This window comes from Pieris brassicae, chromosome 6, assembly GCF_905147105.1.
Source record: "Pieris brassicae chromosome 6, ilPieBrab1.1, whole genome shotgun sequence".
NCBI lineage: Eukaryota > Metazoa > Arthropoda > Insecta > Lepidoptera > Pieridae > Pieris > Pieris brassicae.
In genome coordinates this window covers 11,468,127-11,484,980 of record NC_059670.1, presented here as the reverse complement: position 1 = coordinate 11,484,980, position 16,854 = coordinate 11,468,127, and the positions used below count along the sequence as shown (strand labels likewise).

At 35.7% G+C, this 16,854-nt stretch overlaps 1 protein-coding gene across 4 annotated transcripts; it reads left to right on the top strand.

The window, feature by feature from the left end:
• The first annotated feature begins 103 nt into the window (after window positions 1–103).
• Window positions 104–16,641, top strand: LOC123710668. 4 transcript variants are annotated; one of them, XM_045662722.1, is made up of 9 exons: window positions 407–498; window positions 1,270–1,453; window positions 1,697–1,852; window positions 2,224–2,347; window positions 3,860–3,963; window positions 6,027–6,176; window positions 10,605–10,685; window positions 14,878–15,036; window positions 15,926–16,641. In XM_045662722.1, the coding sequence occupies exons 1-9, from the start codon at window positions 455–457 to the stop codon at window positions 16,301–16,303; spliced, it is 1,380 nt and encodes a 459-aa protein (XP_045518678.1). In that variant the 5' UTR covers window positions 407–454; the 3' UTR covers window positions 16,304–16,641. The 4 variants fall into 4 exon arrangements, with proteins under 4 accessions (XP_045518675.1, XP_045518678.1, XP_045518677.1 ...); XM_045662721.1 differs by having other exon boundaries at window positions 469–498; window positions 986–1,453; XM_045662720.1 differs by having other exon boundaries at window positions 475–498; window positions 783–1,453.
• Window positions 16,642–16,854: the final 213 nt, after the last annotated feature.

The window sequence follows — 16,854 nt, the reverse complement described above, 5'->3', positions numbered from 1 at the left end:
AAAAAGATTTTTGTTAATATTAGGGTCTATGATTTAATTTAAAAAAAAATCCGTTGCTGCTTGCAAAAACATTGCTCTAGTTGTCTTTGATTCCAACAAAAACTTAAAGGTATTCAGGCGTTTTTGTTTTTCATTCTTTATTCTGAAAGTGTGATGGCTTCAAGTCTTTTTAATATATCGAGGTACAGTCGGTTTAATTTATCTGAAAGTGAGTCTGACATTGAAGTTTTTGTTAAAGAATATGGATACCGCATAAAACGCCAACTCGCGAATGAACTGGAAGGTTGCCGGTCACAGTTTCCTTCTTTTGTCGAAAGAAAAGTAAAGACAGAGGAATTAGCTTGGGTCGAAGAAAATTTTGATCGATATTTTAAAGACTCCCCAAATGAGTGGCTCTGGAACATAAATTATCTTTCAGAGTTTGGATTTATAACTTCCATGATCTACACACAAGATGGAGATTTTCTTCTTGTTGGACATTCGACGGGACTGGTTCAGGTTCAGATCTCTTTGTATATTTATATTTTTATAAATACTAAATATTTTAATAATAATAAATTGGAAGGGTAGGGTTATCACCGCCAACCACTTTCACGGGCCGGAAACAGTGTTTTTAACAATAAAAAAAACAAAATAAATCTAACATGAGCTATGCCAACAATAGATAATAATAGGTTTTTTGGATAGCTTTGGCGCTACGGGAAATGCAGCCCCTCCACCTTTGCACACCAAAGCACTAAGGTATTTTATTCATCATTCATAATGCCTGTGCTTTGTTACAGCGGGTGGGGTCGGCTCACCCTCCACGCCTACGGATTTAAAATAACATTCTAGGGGTAAAACAGACTAGTAAACAACAGTTGAGGTTGAATTTGTGTTGAATTGATGTTATAAACGCGGACCTAACTTAACCAAGATCTAGTTTACATGTAGTAAATATTAATTAATAATGATATAAAACAATTACCTCGATTGTAAAATATAGGTACTAAGAAACCCAGTTCTTGGAGTACTCTTGCGTTGAAAATTACCGTCAAGACGTAGTAGGCCAGCTGTTAGTCTCGTCTGGTCGGAGGTCGTCTGGAGGCAATGTTACGCACTTTAACAATATAAAATATTCTTGTCAACTGTCTTGTAGTAGAAACTACGTGGCCATGACTTTATTAAAATGACGAACCAGAAAGACATAATTCGTGATTATGTTGAAAAGATTAAAAATTATTACGAAAATGAGAAAAATCCTGTAATATGGTACCCCATGTTCTATAGGCGTAATATAACGCGTCAGAATGTTTCGTGGGTAAAAGAAAACCACGGGAAATTTATTAGAAACACTCCAAATGAGATTTTATACAATCGATGGTTTGGAAGCGAAATGGGACCGATCACATCTTTAACATTCTCTCGCAATGGATATTATATTATTGTAGGCCACGCTTCGGGAGCCATACAGGTACACAATGCTTCCGACATTTTTTAATACCGTTATCTTGAAATAAATTGATAAAAGTGAATAAGTTTGATTTTAAAAAATTTTTATTTTCAAACAAAATATACGTAATAATATAAAAAAAATTAAGCATGACGATTGACAGGAGAATATATAACTCGGAATAGAGTTATTTCTCTATTTTTAAAAATACTAGCTTTCGCTTTTATAACCTATCATTGTATTGTATACAACTTTTCGATTAAGATGCGACATGGCAGCACTGGCGTGGTCCTTTGTACACTTCGAAACATCCAGTTTCCGCCGAAACCTATTTACGCTCTTGAATACAGCCGATTCGAAGAACGTGTTTGCTACGCGGCGTGCACGGATGGCGCTGTATACAGGATTGATATACCCAACGTGAGCCTCAGCTTTAAAGCTATTTTTATTTTGTCTACTTATTTAAAAAATGCCTAGATCTTTGTGTTAGTCACTCTTTATCTGTAATATAAATACGTTTCAGGCTTGGAAGGCGGCTGCTGTGCGTTTGTTTCCTTTCTTTACCTATGTATATATATTCTTATTCGTTATCAACCACCTGCTATAGAAGATTACTTCAGTTTGTTACGTTCGTATCACCTAGTAACTTCTTATCTTTTCACATCTTTTCAGTAGGTTTAAAATTATATCCTTTTTTAACCTACAGAGAATCTAAGAAAGTATTACAAATGTGACAACCCTACTGGATTATCAAAGGGCTTTACAATGAATGCTGTTATTGATCATTCCAGTTAGTTGCATCTACGGAGGATCCACCGCAGTATTGTATACGGGCTGATCCAGCACTGGAGTACCTCAACACTCAATACTATGGCGCACCGGGAATCTCCTCAGCTGCCGCGCCTTTTATTACACGTATGAGACAACAGTGTTAATTATGAAACTTCCTAATTATGAATTATCCTTCCTATATGTTGTCAAGAGTTTTTGTCTTGTATTATCAATAATTATATTACAATATACTATGTATCAAGTGGTATTATATGGTGATGGTGTCTGCCTTTGACTTAAAAGCGCTGACAGAGATTTGCCAGCTAAATATTTTTGTCTGCTTTTATCAAGCCATAGGCTACCTCGGCACGAGTGGCCAATCTGTATCATAGTCGGTCATGGTCAAGATACTGTGAATCGATTCTACTTAACATTTTTTAATATCTTATTACAATGCGGCTCGAAGTGGGTCGAGCTATCTGTAAAATTTTCATATTATTTTTATGGAGGGTTTACTGAATAAGCTTGTGCAAGTACGATAAATATAATTTGGGTTCAGAAAAATGCCGAACGGGGTGACAATTGAAACAAAGATTGGTGAAATGGAAAGACTACTGACGTATCATTCCGCATGTACCTACTAGAGATGCCGTTGAGCTGATGCTGCTGATCAAACGTAACGCGCCCTTTAGTTTACAATCACAACGAGCCTCCATTCCGTTTGCTTCTAGAAAGATCTTTACGTGTTGAAAACGTATTTTCTGTAAAAGCCCTCTTTCTTTATAAATAGCTCTCCCGCTACCGTTATATTATATCATTTATCTTGATTTTGTAGACGTATTTAATGACAAACTATTATTTATTCATGTAACTTAATGTACAGTTATGAACGTCAGTAAAAAGTAATGGTTCTAAATTTACATTTACTACCAGTTCTTAAATCAAGGTCATAGAACGTACGAGAACTGGTAATAAACTCTCCGTCCCTTGTCAGGTTTTTTTAAATTTTTTTAATCACATCTTACTCCACATTCTATTAAAAAAAATTGCCGCAAAATTGTAAAATATGTCAGTAAGATGAAAAGCAAAACCGGGGCTCCGACTCCCCCATTAATATCATGAGGATGTTTCCGGGGTAGTCCTGGGCACGATAACCGCACAAGACCTAGTTTAAGTTAATAAAGTTCCTTTGTAGGAAAAGGAGGTCTACTCTCCTGCTGCATAGCTTCTCGGCAACAGATCTGACCTGATCGCGTGGTTGATATGCTATTAGGAGTTCTTAATAATAAAATGTAATACCTAAGAACACGTTCTTAACAACAAAGCCTTTTTCCGATGTTTAATTCTTTTTTGCGCATCATTATATTTGTTGTAACTTTTTAAACACAAGAGTTTTTAAACATTCAGACATCAAACACTAACAGGCCGGCAACGCACTCGCGAGCCCTCTGGCATTGAGAGTGTCCATGGGCGGCTGTATCACTTAACATCAGGTGAGCCTCCTGCCCGTTTACCCCCTGTTCTATAAAAAAAGTATTGAATAACCTTTGATAAATTGGTAATTCACGCCAGTTTAAAAAACCCGTTTAAATAATAAATTAAAGAAAACAATATTATGTCTATAGAGCGAAATTTGTCTAAAAATGATTATTATAGATAGATCGGCGGCGCTGTCGCTCGGTCTCAGTGCTGACGAGGCGAAATTCATTGTCGGTTACGCTGACTCATCAATAAAAGTGTACGACATCGAGACTCAAGAGGTACGTTAAGTTTTAGTATCGTCTGATTATCTGGTTATGGTTGAGATGAGAATCAACTTTATTTTCCTTTTGATTTCGTTGTAACTGAAAAGGCCGTGAATTTTTATTACGAAGTTTTTATATTGCATTGAGCCGTGTTGGCCAACTGGCTTCAGCGGGCGACTCTCCGATAGTCACTCTAATTGGCAAGTAGGGCAGGGATGAGACAGATACAGAAATCTGAGGCCTGGACCTAAAAAGCTCCACTGATTTATTTTATTTTGAAAGTTCTTATATTACCATGCACGTCCTAACTCATCTTGACAAAGCTCTGTAGAGTATGTAGAGAACGTCTCCGACACGAACATTTGTAGCTACAAAGGTAAGTGAAATTTATTGTCATTCACAATTTAACAACTCTAACAAACAATAGAATCCTCGCGCAAATAAAGCTAGTCAGGTGGTGAGTTTATTGTTATTAGCTAGAACAATGCTGTTTTCTAGTTATCTCATTTAAATATTACTATTAAACGTTTAATTAAAATAAATACTCTAAATAACAATAAATTCTTTATTGGGAACGATGTGCTGTGCATTTATTTTATCAAGAAAACAAACAAACTTTTTTTTTAAATACTTGTGTCTTTACTGATATATCATGTAACGATCTAGACTAACTCTAATAAATTATTTAAAACTAACCTAATTTACTAAAAAGGCCATTTAACATAAGAGAGTGTCCAATTACACTACTTACAGTCTTTATTAAGGGGAAGACAATGTTCGTGTGCACTATCACTAATTCTAATGGTTTTGTCCTTTACGATCTTCTCATTCGACCTGTGGTGTCAAGATTGAACCACCGTCACATGAACACCGCCTCTGTTCGTGGGCTCCAGCAGTCTTTTTTATTATTGTGGCGACCGACTTCCAGTACATAAAGATCCCGATAGAGGTCGTTATTGCGAATGTACCAGGGAGCATTGACTATTTTGCTTTGTTTTGGGATTGATGGAGAAACAAGTAGGTTCGTGTTTATTCAGTACAAGTTTGAGAGGAAGAGAAAAACATTCGTTTTAATCCGTTCCCGTTGTAGATTGTTAATTTTGTTATTACAATAACTAAGCGCACCGTAAATGATCTTCTTTTGCACGATTAAAGGTTTACGGTTTGTTCATTTTATAAAGTGGCTCGTGACGCTTGCAAATTGTTTGAATGAATCGTAATTCTCGCTTTAATCCTGGCAATTGTTTGAACAATAGAACTAGAAACGCGTGAGTTTTATTGTGTCTGAGAGCTTTCATTTTTCCTGTGCTCAATTAGCATATTTATAATGTGTTTAACGTAACTTTTATGTAACAAAAGCTAATAAAATTAAGTAACTTAAAATGTATTCTTATGGAGTTGTGCCGATTTGTTTAATTACTCAAATCCTCATTAATAACTTAGTAACCAGAATGATAAGGGTTCATAGCGTAACCCAATCGATGCTGATAGTCGATCACATGATTGGTAAGCTTAATGATATCGCGATGTCCGATTCTATCAGTTGATATGATGTATGACTATTGAATCATTGAGACTTCTCACTGAGTAACAGCATTTATAAAATATAACGACTGATTCGGTTCCAACAATATTCCTCAAATACAAGCACACTCGTACTGATCAAAATTTTACGTTTGTCATAAACATTCCCATAGTCACAAGTCTTTATTGCTGTTTTTAATCAAACCGCGATGCGCATTTGTTTTATAATTTTGTGTCCCCTTTTTTACGATGACCCTCCACGTCCGATACCATTTGGTACACGAAGCTTACGATAAAGTGTTGCCGTAAACCGTCAACCTAATCCCGTTTTATTGCCAATACAGATTGGTTTACGAGATATTCGTAAAGTCCTTAACCCGGAAAGTGGGTCACTGGCCAAGACCCGTCAAGTTACGTCAAAAGGTAAGGGAACTACTCGACACAATATCCTACATTTATTACTCACATTTATAATACCTACTATACGCTCATGAGTGATGATGCGAAGCGGAGTGACAGTCATAAACTAAAGTCAGAATTTCTAAACATTTCAGGTGGAAACAACGTACAAAGTGCACAAACTTCGACTTCAATTCATTCCCAAAAAGTTGCAGCGCATGCACGCGGGACAGGTATGCGCCCTACGTTGCCATGACGAGAGACCGCGGGTCTTCGCTAGTGCAGCTTGGGACAACACTCTAAGGGTAAGGAAACGAATAATATTTATTAAACGAAATGGCCAAGCGACATATGACGTGTATAATTAAAAGTTTAAAATGATATTCTGTCTCATTGAATGACAAGACAGTATAAAAGCATTCCGCGAAGCTTTGCATAATGAAACCTAAACGTATGGGTGGTATGTATGTTGACTTAAACCCTTGTAAACAAGTTGTAAATGAAACATGGCGGACCACCGCTGGTCTCTGTCGAGATTAAAATATTTCAGCGAGTTATTTAATTATTTACTAAGTTCTCCTTTTGAGGGCTTAGCGCGCGTCACAAAGAATCGTGTTCATTGTTTATTTTAAAGCTGTTTACAGACAGAGTTCACTCAAAAATTTATGTTTATCTTTCATTTTCTAGATTAACGTAAAAAAATCATATTATTTGATTTATATATCATGCTTCATAATTAATTGACTTGAAACCATTAATATTATATTTTAATTATTTTAAATAATAATAATACATTTAAATGATTGACATGGTAACATTAGATCAATTCTAGTTTGACTATTTAATCCCATATTTGAATTACATTAAATTCGATTTGTTCCATTCATTGTTCAAAGGTGTCAAAATATTAAAGAAAACTTTTGCTTTAAACGGATTTAGTTAGATGTATTATTGGATGATTTTACTGAAAATAATTTTCGAAAATAAATAATTTGCGTGTCTAAAACACCCTAACAGCCACGGTGCATTTTTAAATGAATATGAGTCGGTGGCATGTCGTTTTTGACGGGCTTTGGAGATAAAATAAAACATGTTCATTTGAGGCCCTGTGATGTATAAATTATGTTGACGTATACATTTTTTTAGTTCAATTTTAAATTTACTATTATAAACATGACATATTTTTTTTTAAATTTGTTTTTAGTATATGTCTGTTGTTCTGGCATTCAAAAGCAGTTCAGATCAAATATAGATCCTACTATTTATAATCTATATTAACAAAATTCCCGAACTCGGTTTACATGGCGGAGCCACTCTCTAAGCTGATGACACCTGCTTATTTTACTTTGGTTCAAATATCCATCATGGACTATGGTCATTCAAGCTCAATCAGCCCTAAATCCTCTATGTTCTTGGTTTCAACAAATTCTGCTAACAGTAAATAATTCGAAAACATCTTCAGAAATATTCAGGGCAAAAAATTAACTCATTCCTATCTTTCCACCGCTACAAGTTCAAGGCTTTGAAATCACTAAGTAATGGGAGAAATATCTGGGTCTTAATAATAGATAGATATTGAAAGAGGAACATTTATCATACATAGTTACCAAACTAAAATTACTTATAGAATTTTTCCGCAATGTGTACGTCATTTAATTTATAATTGTTTAGGCAAGCCACATTTCATATATCCAATTGAAATATAGGGTACAGCATGGGAAAGCAAAATTCCTAACTTACAAACACTACATAATAAATAATTAAAAGCATTATTTAGATTTTATAACACAGACTAATAAAACTATCAAGAAACCAAATCATTAAAAAAAATAAAACACATCACTACACGCAATACTCGTGGAGCAAGTTTGCGCGTACAAATTGTTTGAAGAAGTCGATTAAGTATGAGGGTGTGCAATTATTCAATCAATTACTGAGTTGGGACTGAGACTGAAGTTGGGACGGCTGATGGCGAAGTGTATCTGTTCGTATATAGATATTAAGTTTCTCATGTAAATTAAATACATTTTTTGGAATGAGAAATAAAGTTCTTTAAACATTAGTTGTTGGACGCGTGACTTTTTTAAATTCTATCAAATCGTCTACCTTAGGAAATATTTTATTTAATAATCGCGAAGGTTATTTTTATAATTAACATCACCGGTTTCAATCGAACCTAAATCTGTTCTCAAACCCTGAGAAAAGTATTTTTCTCTATAAATATATGTGATAATGTGTAAGGCGTGAGATCAAATGAATTGCTTAAGATTTGTAAAATGAGGGGCATTATTTTAAAATATGTTTAATAAATATATACAAAAAGTCACTAGGTACAGTTTAATATCTGGATACGGCGTCGGGCGCTCGACCAGATAAGACGTGTTGCCGGTTGAGTGCTCCGAGCGAGTGGGCGTGATACAATATTCCGTTGAGTACGTTTATTAGTGAGTGGTTTAAAATGTCGGTAGGCGTTAGCTACCGTCATTTATTAATGAAGGCGAATTAGTTGAACAACATTGTTGCTTTCTTTGTGTTTAAGACATAATTGTTTAAAATGGAAGATTTTCAAATGAGTGATAGATCCCGAAACAAGTCTTGCCTACCTTCCGGGGAGATGACATGTTCAGACACGGAAACAGAGGAGACACAATGGAGAAAAACTATCCAAGTTGCTACTGTAGGCTTGAGTAAGGTACGTGAAGCATTAAAAGCGACACCATGCATAGTGCCGGAATCAGAGGTACAGAAAGAATCGTCGGTGGAGGAAATAAAGGAATGGGTTTTTCACCTATCCGAAAGGATTGGCGTGATTGCTTTAAAATCGGGAAATACAAAACCAAAGTATGTAAAGCAAAAGAACGCGGCAGCGAGGGATATCAAACAATTAGCTGAATATCTTCCTCTACAAAATCCATCGGAAGAAGTCATTCGCCTAAAGGCGAAGTATACTCGTGTAAAGATGCGCTTGGAAGATTCCAAGAAAGAGATAGAGGTACTTAAGAAGGAGCTTCTTGCCCGGTCTGATAATGGTGCCGAAGGGCTAACGGAAGTTTTAAATTTATTTGTGAAAGATCTGAAAAGCGAAATTATGCATTTAATTGAGGCACTTTTGAAGAAAAACTTGGCGAGTATAGAAAATAGGCTTTTACCTGAACAGTTAAAGTCGAAGTTGTACCAAACAGTAGCTGATCAATCGTTGGATCTAAAGACCCCACCGGAGGGAACTACACGCCCAGGTTGTTGGGCTAGTGTTGTTTCGAGGAAAAAAGGTAAAAGGATAGTGCAACATGAGGCGGTCCCACCCAAGGAAGAGGCATTGCTCACTGTGCCCCGGTCAGCAGCAGTACTAGTGACATTAGAAAAGGAAGCTGAGGAAAACGGTGTTACGTATGCTGAGGTAATTAATAAAGCGAGGAAGAGTGTAGCTTTACCTGAGTTAGGCATTAGTCACATAAACATCAGGCGGGCAGTAGCAGGTGGGCGTCTTATTGAGATAGAAGGCGAGGCATATAAAGAAAAGGCAGATTTACTCGCCAGTAAATTAAAAGTTGCACTGTCTACAATGGCGAGAGTTAGTAGGCCAGAAAAAACGGTGTTTCTGAGGGTTAAAGGTCTTGACGACGCAGTTACTGCCGAAGATGTAATTGCTGCCTTGTCGAATAAGGCAAACTGCGCAGCAGAGTTGACAAGGTGTAAAAACATTGAAAGGGGTTACAGAACAAGTAGTTTGCTTGTACAATGCCCGGTTGCAATAGCAAAAATAATTCTGGAAGGAGAGTGCATAATTGGATGGAGTTTGGTGGAGGTAGTTCTTTTAAAAGCGCCCCCACTGCGCTGCTATAAATGTTTGGAATTAGGGCACACACGGGCATCTTGCTCATCCACTGTGGACCGTAGCAATCTGTGCTATAGGTGCGGAAAAGCTGGACACAAATCTGTCACATGTGACGATGCACCACATTGCGTTGTATGTGCGAGCGAGAACATGCCGGCGAATCACGTGTTGGGTGCAAGAAATTGCAACCCTACTGTAAAGACTTGTAAGGCGATTGCAATGTAATGAAAGGTGGTTGCTTTAGCAGGCAGTCACGTGGTCTCTTGGTAGAAGGCTTACGCGACCCCAAGTTACCCCAACAGTGACCTAATTGGTGGGAGGGGTTTAGTGGGTAGGGCTTTTAGAGCGAGTCCCACACTCAGTGCGGAAATGCATTCCCCTCATTAAAAAAAAAGGTACAGTTTAATATCTAACGTAAAGTGCATTGTGTTAATCATCATGATTAATTAATTTACTTATTTATATTATAAGTAATCTTACAGCTACACATATCCATATTATATAAAAAAACACTTATAAAGGAATACAATATACAAAGCCAAAATAGATTACATGAACAAAACATACATACGAAACACATAAGTCAATTAAGTACCTTAATAAAAAAATAAGAAAACTGAAATTAAACATTAAACAAATGACGACTTAATATTTGAAAGAAAAAACTAAATTGTTATTTCTGCTAAATAAAGTCAAAGTCTTCCCTCTTGCTAAATATTTCCTTTGCTTTGGTAAGGTGGAATATGTCTACACCTTAATTGATATAAATTGTAATGTAGTAAGCTAAAATCCCAAAACATTGGCAAATTACGCAGAGCATTCCTGTTCGTACGGGGCATATGGAAGGAACAATTGTGAATATCTTGTCGCATACATATGATCAAAACCCTAATTTAAGGTGTGGGACACGAGATGCCCCGTCGGTTGTGTCGCTACCTTCGAAGGAGTCGACGTCTGCAGCGATAGCATTGATATAAATGTAAGTCATATTAATAATTTCTAGAAGTAACCACCAAACCACTATGAAACTGATAGTAAATTATAATGTATATACGTAGTCGGTCTCAAAGTTCTGTCACTGGCACATTATTTTTAAATTTCGAACATGATTTAAAAAAAAATGATTGCATTCTATTTGTGAATGTTTGACTATTGTTTTAAAACAAAAAACAATCACTTTTCGTAATTTTTCTCGATGGAGTGGACATTGCGTTGCACCGCTGTGGGCAATCGCCGAGTAAGATTTTCAAGTTGCTCAAAAATTTTGATATTACGTTTGTGTATATCGATATGTACAATGAAGTCTCCAGTGTTGAGGACAAGAAAGAACTGGCCGGCCACGCTCTGCAAGAACACCAGTAGTAACCAAAGCTATCAAGGCGCGGATGGCAAGTAATCCTGTCCGAAAACAGAAGTTGATGGCTTTGCAGATGGGTGTCAGTAGGAAAACAGTAAAAAAAGGTTTTAAATGAAGATCTTGGTCTTCGAGCAAACAAAAAAAGAGTGGGCACATAATAATGCTCGTCTAAAAGCAATTAGGTTTAAAAGATCTCGGGTGCTGTTAAAGCGGACGGACAAAAAAAAATCGATATTGAAGAGAAGTACAATAAAAAGAATGATGGAGTGTACGCTAGGAGTTCTGAAGAAGCTGGAAATAAAGTTCCGCGGGACATCATCCATCATCAGCTGTTGTTACGGACAACGAACAATGTTATTAGAAAGGTGGTGAACGAAGGTGCCAGCCAGACGTTGTTCTAGGCAACGGTCTGCGGGTGCGCAGGTAGCGGAAGGGTCGGACGGGCCCTTTTACCAGCGTTTAGTTTTTAGTTATTATTTGTACACCTTTGGATAGACTTACGTAGCCGTGCCGGACGGACGTTAGTTATAAGCTTGCTTTGCTTTATAATTGTTTGACCATCAATAACGTTCGACCAATAAACGGAACATTTCCAACTCCACTTCGAGCCTTATAGCCTCGGTGGTTCAGATCGCTTATACCAGTAATGGTCTGTTCTTTTACGGGCCAACTGAGGTTTATTTTTGCGAAAAAAAACCAGTGCAAAAGTGTACCAAGAGACTGTACTATAAATTGATATATATATATCACTAATTAAAAACTGATCAGTAGTTTTGTTTTTATCATTATTTCCATTTATGACAGAACTTTGGGACCGACTACGTATGGCAGGGGTGAAACTTTTCTTTATCGACGAGTTGTTTTTTTTGTGACTAAGTGTTTCCTAACGGTGTACCTAAAGCTATTACTATTTACATTACTTTTATATGCTATTTTACGGAAGCATCAGTATATTCATTTATTTTGTTTTACTTTATGCAGTTCTTAATATTTTTTTATTTGAAAATTATCTGGTATTAAAATGTGTGTCTGGTATAATTTCTACAAGCACTTCGACTTATAGCCTTTAAGAAAAGAGCGTAACAATCTTAAAAGGCTGGCAACGCACGAGGCGATTGGTACTTAACGTCGGTTTGCCCCCTATAAAGTTGTAATTATCTCACACACGCAAACGCAGCACACGGGCAAAATATAATAATGAAATTCTCTCTCGCAGAATATTTTTCTTAAAGGTCTAGAACTTTTCTAGGTCATCTTTGAAAGTGTAGTGAAGAGTTAGAAACCAATTTACATTCTTTGTGAATTGTTATTTGAGAATTCGTGAGGGTCTATTATTCTTGGGTTTATAATTTTAACAGGCCGACCTTTAAATCTAGAGAAAAGTTAAACATTTCTAGTTGTCTAGACTCATTAATTGATTTAATTAATCTATAACGTAGTATATAACTGACTGGGATCGCTAAAACATTTACTATTTGAGGATTTCTGTGTGATAACTTCAACAGTCACATTTGCATTTAAGACCCTTAATTAGACTTTTGTGTCGACCGTAAAACAATCTGTTAAAGTGAAAACAGTTGGTGCTTAACCCACAAATCTGGATTAAGCGCCGTGCGCTCCAAGCAACGGTGGCGGTCATTGATTTCAATTTTAATGTGTTTTTCATAAAAAGCCAATAACGTAACAAATGAACATTGTAAAAATGATATATTCATAGTCTTGAAACCAGTTAAAGTGAGCTTGTTATCAGACTTCGGCCTGCAATTTTAATTGCGATTATTACCTATAGGGATTTTTACCACTAAGTGTTTTTATACATTTGAGTGAGATGTAGAACTGATAATAGATTTTTAGAATTAATAAAGAAAAGTAGGGCAACGGTGAATTTGTCGCATCACAGGCCTATCCTAATAGCGTTTACGTGTTGAAAGTTTTGAGATTAATCGAAAAATATGAAATTTTGCGTGGTACATGAAAACGGGTGATAAATGGATCGTGTTATGAATTAACCAGTTCTGTATTCATGTCAGACGAAAATTTATACACTTTCCGACACATTGAATGGCGTGAGGCTGGAATTATGATAGGATCTTTTAACTAGGCGACCTAAAATATTTTGCCAAGTGTTTGTTTTAAACTCAAATTCGTGTTTTTTTTTTATTCCTATAACAAATATCTTTTTTTCTGCTCTAATTGATTCTTATAAGTAATATTAAATAAGGAAAGGGTTATGGGTTATGCTAAAATTTATAAAAGACTGAATGTTCATGACTATTGACCTTATGAAGTAAAAATAACTAGTTGTTTATGGCTTGGCTTTGTAAAATATAATGTAATAGTAATATATAATTATAGCAAAATGATCTAACAATATTAAATTAACAGTTTTATCGGATTATTTTGTATTATTATTACATAAAATTTAATTTTTTAACATTTAATAAGGTATATATTTTTGTAAGTGTAATGAATAAGATCTTATTAGTATATGAAGCTATGTTTTATACAATCGCTGTGTGTTATCATATTAACCAAGCGAGGTACGTTTTACGAATTAAGAAAATAATTAAACTTACTTCGATGAGGGAAGTAATAAAATTCCTATGAGTCTAATCATTAATCTTGTATCTAAAAGATAGGTTAGGTTAGAAAAGATAGGTTGAAGATGTCCCTATTTGCATATGAACCGTGCGTGCGATTCAATAGAATTTATTATAACACGCTAGCTACGCCTATGAATGCTAATGCTGGCTAAGTCTTAAGTTGATATGTCTAGAAATAATTTTAATAATACCTAAAACGGAAATAGTCACTTTAGAATTTTTTTTTTAATATTCTGTAAAATAAATACTACTTATGTTTTAAAATTGACCACATTAGGAAAAGTAAAATCACCGACGCGCTAACCCACGCCTTACAGCTGAAATGAAAATGGGCAGGCCATATTTCAGGGTCAAATAATAATTTATGAAAGATGGTTCGCCAAAGCCGTAACGAAAATAGAAACGTAGGAAGACCACAAATGCGTTGGGCTGACGACATAGTTAAGGTTTCTGGGAAAAATGGATTGGGGGAAGCAAAGAAAAGTTCAGTAGGAAGACCTCTTTTGGAAGCCATTTCCTAAAGGGGTGGACCCCTATCCCTACTGCAGAACACGAAGTAATGGAAATAACTAACGCAGACTAAATGATGAAATAAAATAACTTGATATTTAATTTTTAGAAGTATGGAATTAAAGTGGCTGTATTATTATTATTTATGTTGTGAATCGCCGGAATATATATAGCCCATGACATTCTTATTTTTATTATTCATACGTCACAGATGCTTAGTAGAGTTCTGAGCGTTACATTACGAATACCTAACATCTCGTGTCTTTAAACAGGACATAACGATGTTAACAGTTTTATCATAGTGATGTCGTAGATTAAGCGCTGGTACGTCATCTTTTTTCTTGTTAACTCAACACGGGTAAAATACGTTACATTTGAGACACACAGCAATTTTAATTAAAAACTCTTTGTGAAGTACGTGGTCGGGTTTCAACCGATGCCGTTATAACTTTGGTACTCATAGTTGACGTACTTTATTTTTAATACTTTTCATTAAGGTCCTCCTCGTAAAGTTGTACCTTGTTTTGGAAAATTAATTTCGGTAAACTTTGCCCTCTGAGTTGGCAGTCTTTGTTTAGATGGCGAGATCATACGGTTTATATAGAGTAACTGTTTTATCATGTATATATTTCTTTATGATTTGATCAATTAGTTTGAATCGCGTACGCTAAAGTATGTTTTATTATAATTAATGTATTCAGAGGGACCAATGCGTAGCCGGAAGCTGGCTACCCACAGAAGCCTTAACGGTCTGGGATTTAGTGGCCAGAAAACGGCTGAATATCATACGGGTACAGAACCGGAGACCAAATATCGATGGTGAATTTCTCTACGCATGTCGCTTTTGGAGATCTCCTGAGGTAGACTTTTAATTCTTAGACTCATATGTTTTAAGTTTGTTGTAGAAATGATACAGACAAACGAGATAAATCACGATTAACGTACGGTATTCGGCTATTCATCTAAAACCCTCGTACTCTTCATACGAAATTCATAGTTACAGCACATGGATTAAATGTATATTGTATATCTAATGCAATGCTTTATGTGGTGAAAGGCAGCATGTATTTAGTTGGCTTTATATTCATACCATAGCCATCTATACAGACTAAACAATTATGTTAACAAAGCCTCTAACGGCAGGCTTTGAGGTTTCTCCTTTGTTTTCATTTAATTCCCAAGCAAAACAGTTAAGTACGTATTGATGAAATTCAAAAGGTGTTTCCAAAGGTTCTAAAGGAGAGATAACGTTTTTGTTATATTGAATTGTATAGTTTATAAAAACGTTTAAGATTTTCTTACTTTTGGGAGATTTGAAAGACTTTGAAACGTATTTAGTATTTAAATCGTAATTTATTTTGTGAACTATTTTCAGTGATACCTTTCCAAACCTTGGTTTATTTATTACTAAGTCTACAAATTTTGTCTTATTAAACTTTAACCATGATGACATATAAAATACAACTAAAATTATTACACTTCGAGTCATAGTGTTATATTATATAGTATAGTATAAAGTATATACTATGTATACATTATTTTTTGAGGTTAAACCTTTTGAAAACAAAAACCTTAGATTTCGACGTTCGGCATAGGTTGCAACTAGCTAGTGTACCTGCTAGTAGTGCAAGGATTTCTTAGTTTAGTGGCGACTGGAACCAATAATATTTTTCCTCTTTTATATTATCAAGATTGCTACAAATACACAATAGATAATGGAACCTTCTATATTAACTAATATGTTTCCAGTACAATCGAAAAGGTAAATACGCTATAATTGGCGGCAGCGGAACCAATTGCGTGGAAGTGATCAATCTTCACAACCGATTCATTACTTGTTCCTACCCCGCATCCGGGACAGTTCTCGCCATAACAAGTCACAAGGAACGCATAGCTTTCGGAGGGACCGCACCCGTCCTGAGCATTGTGTCCTTCCATGACCCCAAGCATGAGAAATACGGTGAAGAGGAGCCGGAATATGAATTTACGAAGGGCGAAAGGTACTTTTCTGACAGCAGTTCAGAAATATCACCAAATCAAGAAACTATTACGAAATTAGCGAAGGCTTCGTCTATCAGTGCACCTGCAGTGGCTGTCAAGTCTTCCGTCAGTCAAAAGCTAAAGTGAATTGATTGAATAAAATATGTATTTTTGGAGGTTTCGTTATAAATAGAGCATTACTATTGATCTTCTATAGTTTGGAATTGATAGAGAAAAAACAAAAACATATACTTTTTTTATTTCTAAAAAAACACGTTGGATATTAGTGGCTTTTGATTTGCATAGGAAACGCAGGTATCGATCCTCGACGCCCGATGATGCGGTAAAAATAATGGCCTGCCCAATTTGAGCAAGCACGCAAATTGCTCGTCACTGGCGAAGTAATCTCTTTTAATATCCACAAAGAGGAGGTTGTATATTAACGATATTGACGACGTCATTGGCTCGTTTTCAATACTTTTATAATCCCGAGTGCTCGTTTCTCTTAATTGAAAATGTAAATAAAAAGTCTCATTCAATTGCAACTGATAGATTTTATTTTCAACGAAATAAAAAGATCGCATAGAATTAGTCGACGGATACTACAGACAACGAGTTGCAATAGAATTTACATAAAGAAAGCCTTCGCTAACGGCGCGAACTGGTGTGCGAGGCGATGGTGAACTTTAAACTTTTAC

Coding starts and splice junctions, on each gene's coding strand:
- LOC123710668 (XM_045662719.1), top strand. CDS start 154: ATGGCTTCAAGTCTTTTTAATATATCGAGGTACAGTCGGTTTAATTTA. Junction 3,964..6,026: donor ACGACATCGAGACTCAAGAG/GTACGTTAAGTT, acceptor TAAACATTTCAG/GTGGAAACAACGTACAAAGT. Junction 15,037..15,925: donor GCTTTTGGAGATCTCCTGAG/GTAGACTTTTAA, acceptor ATATGTTTCCAG/TACAATCGAAAAGGTAAATA.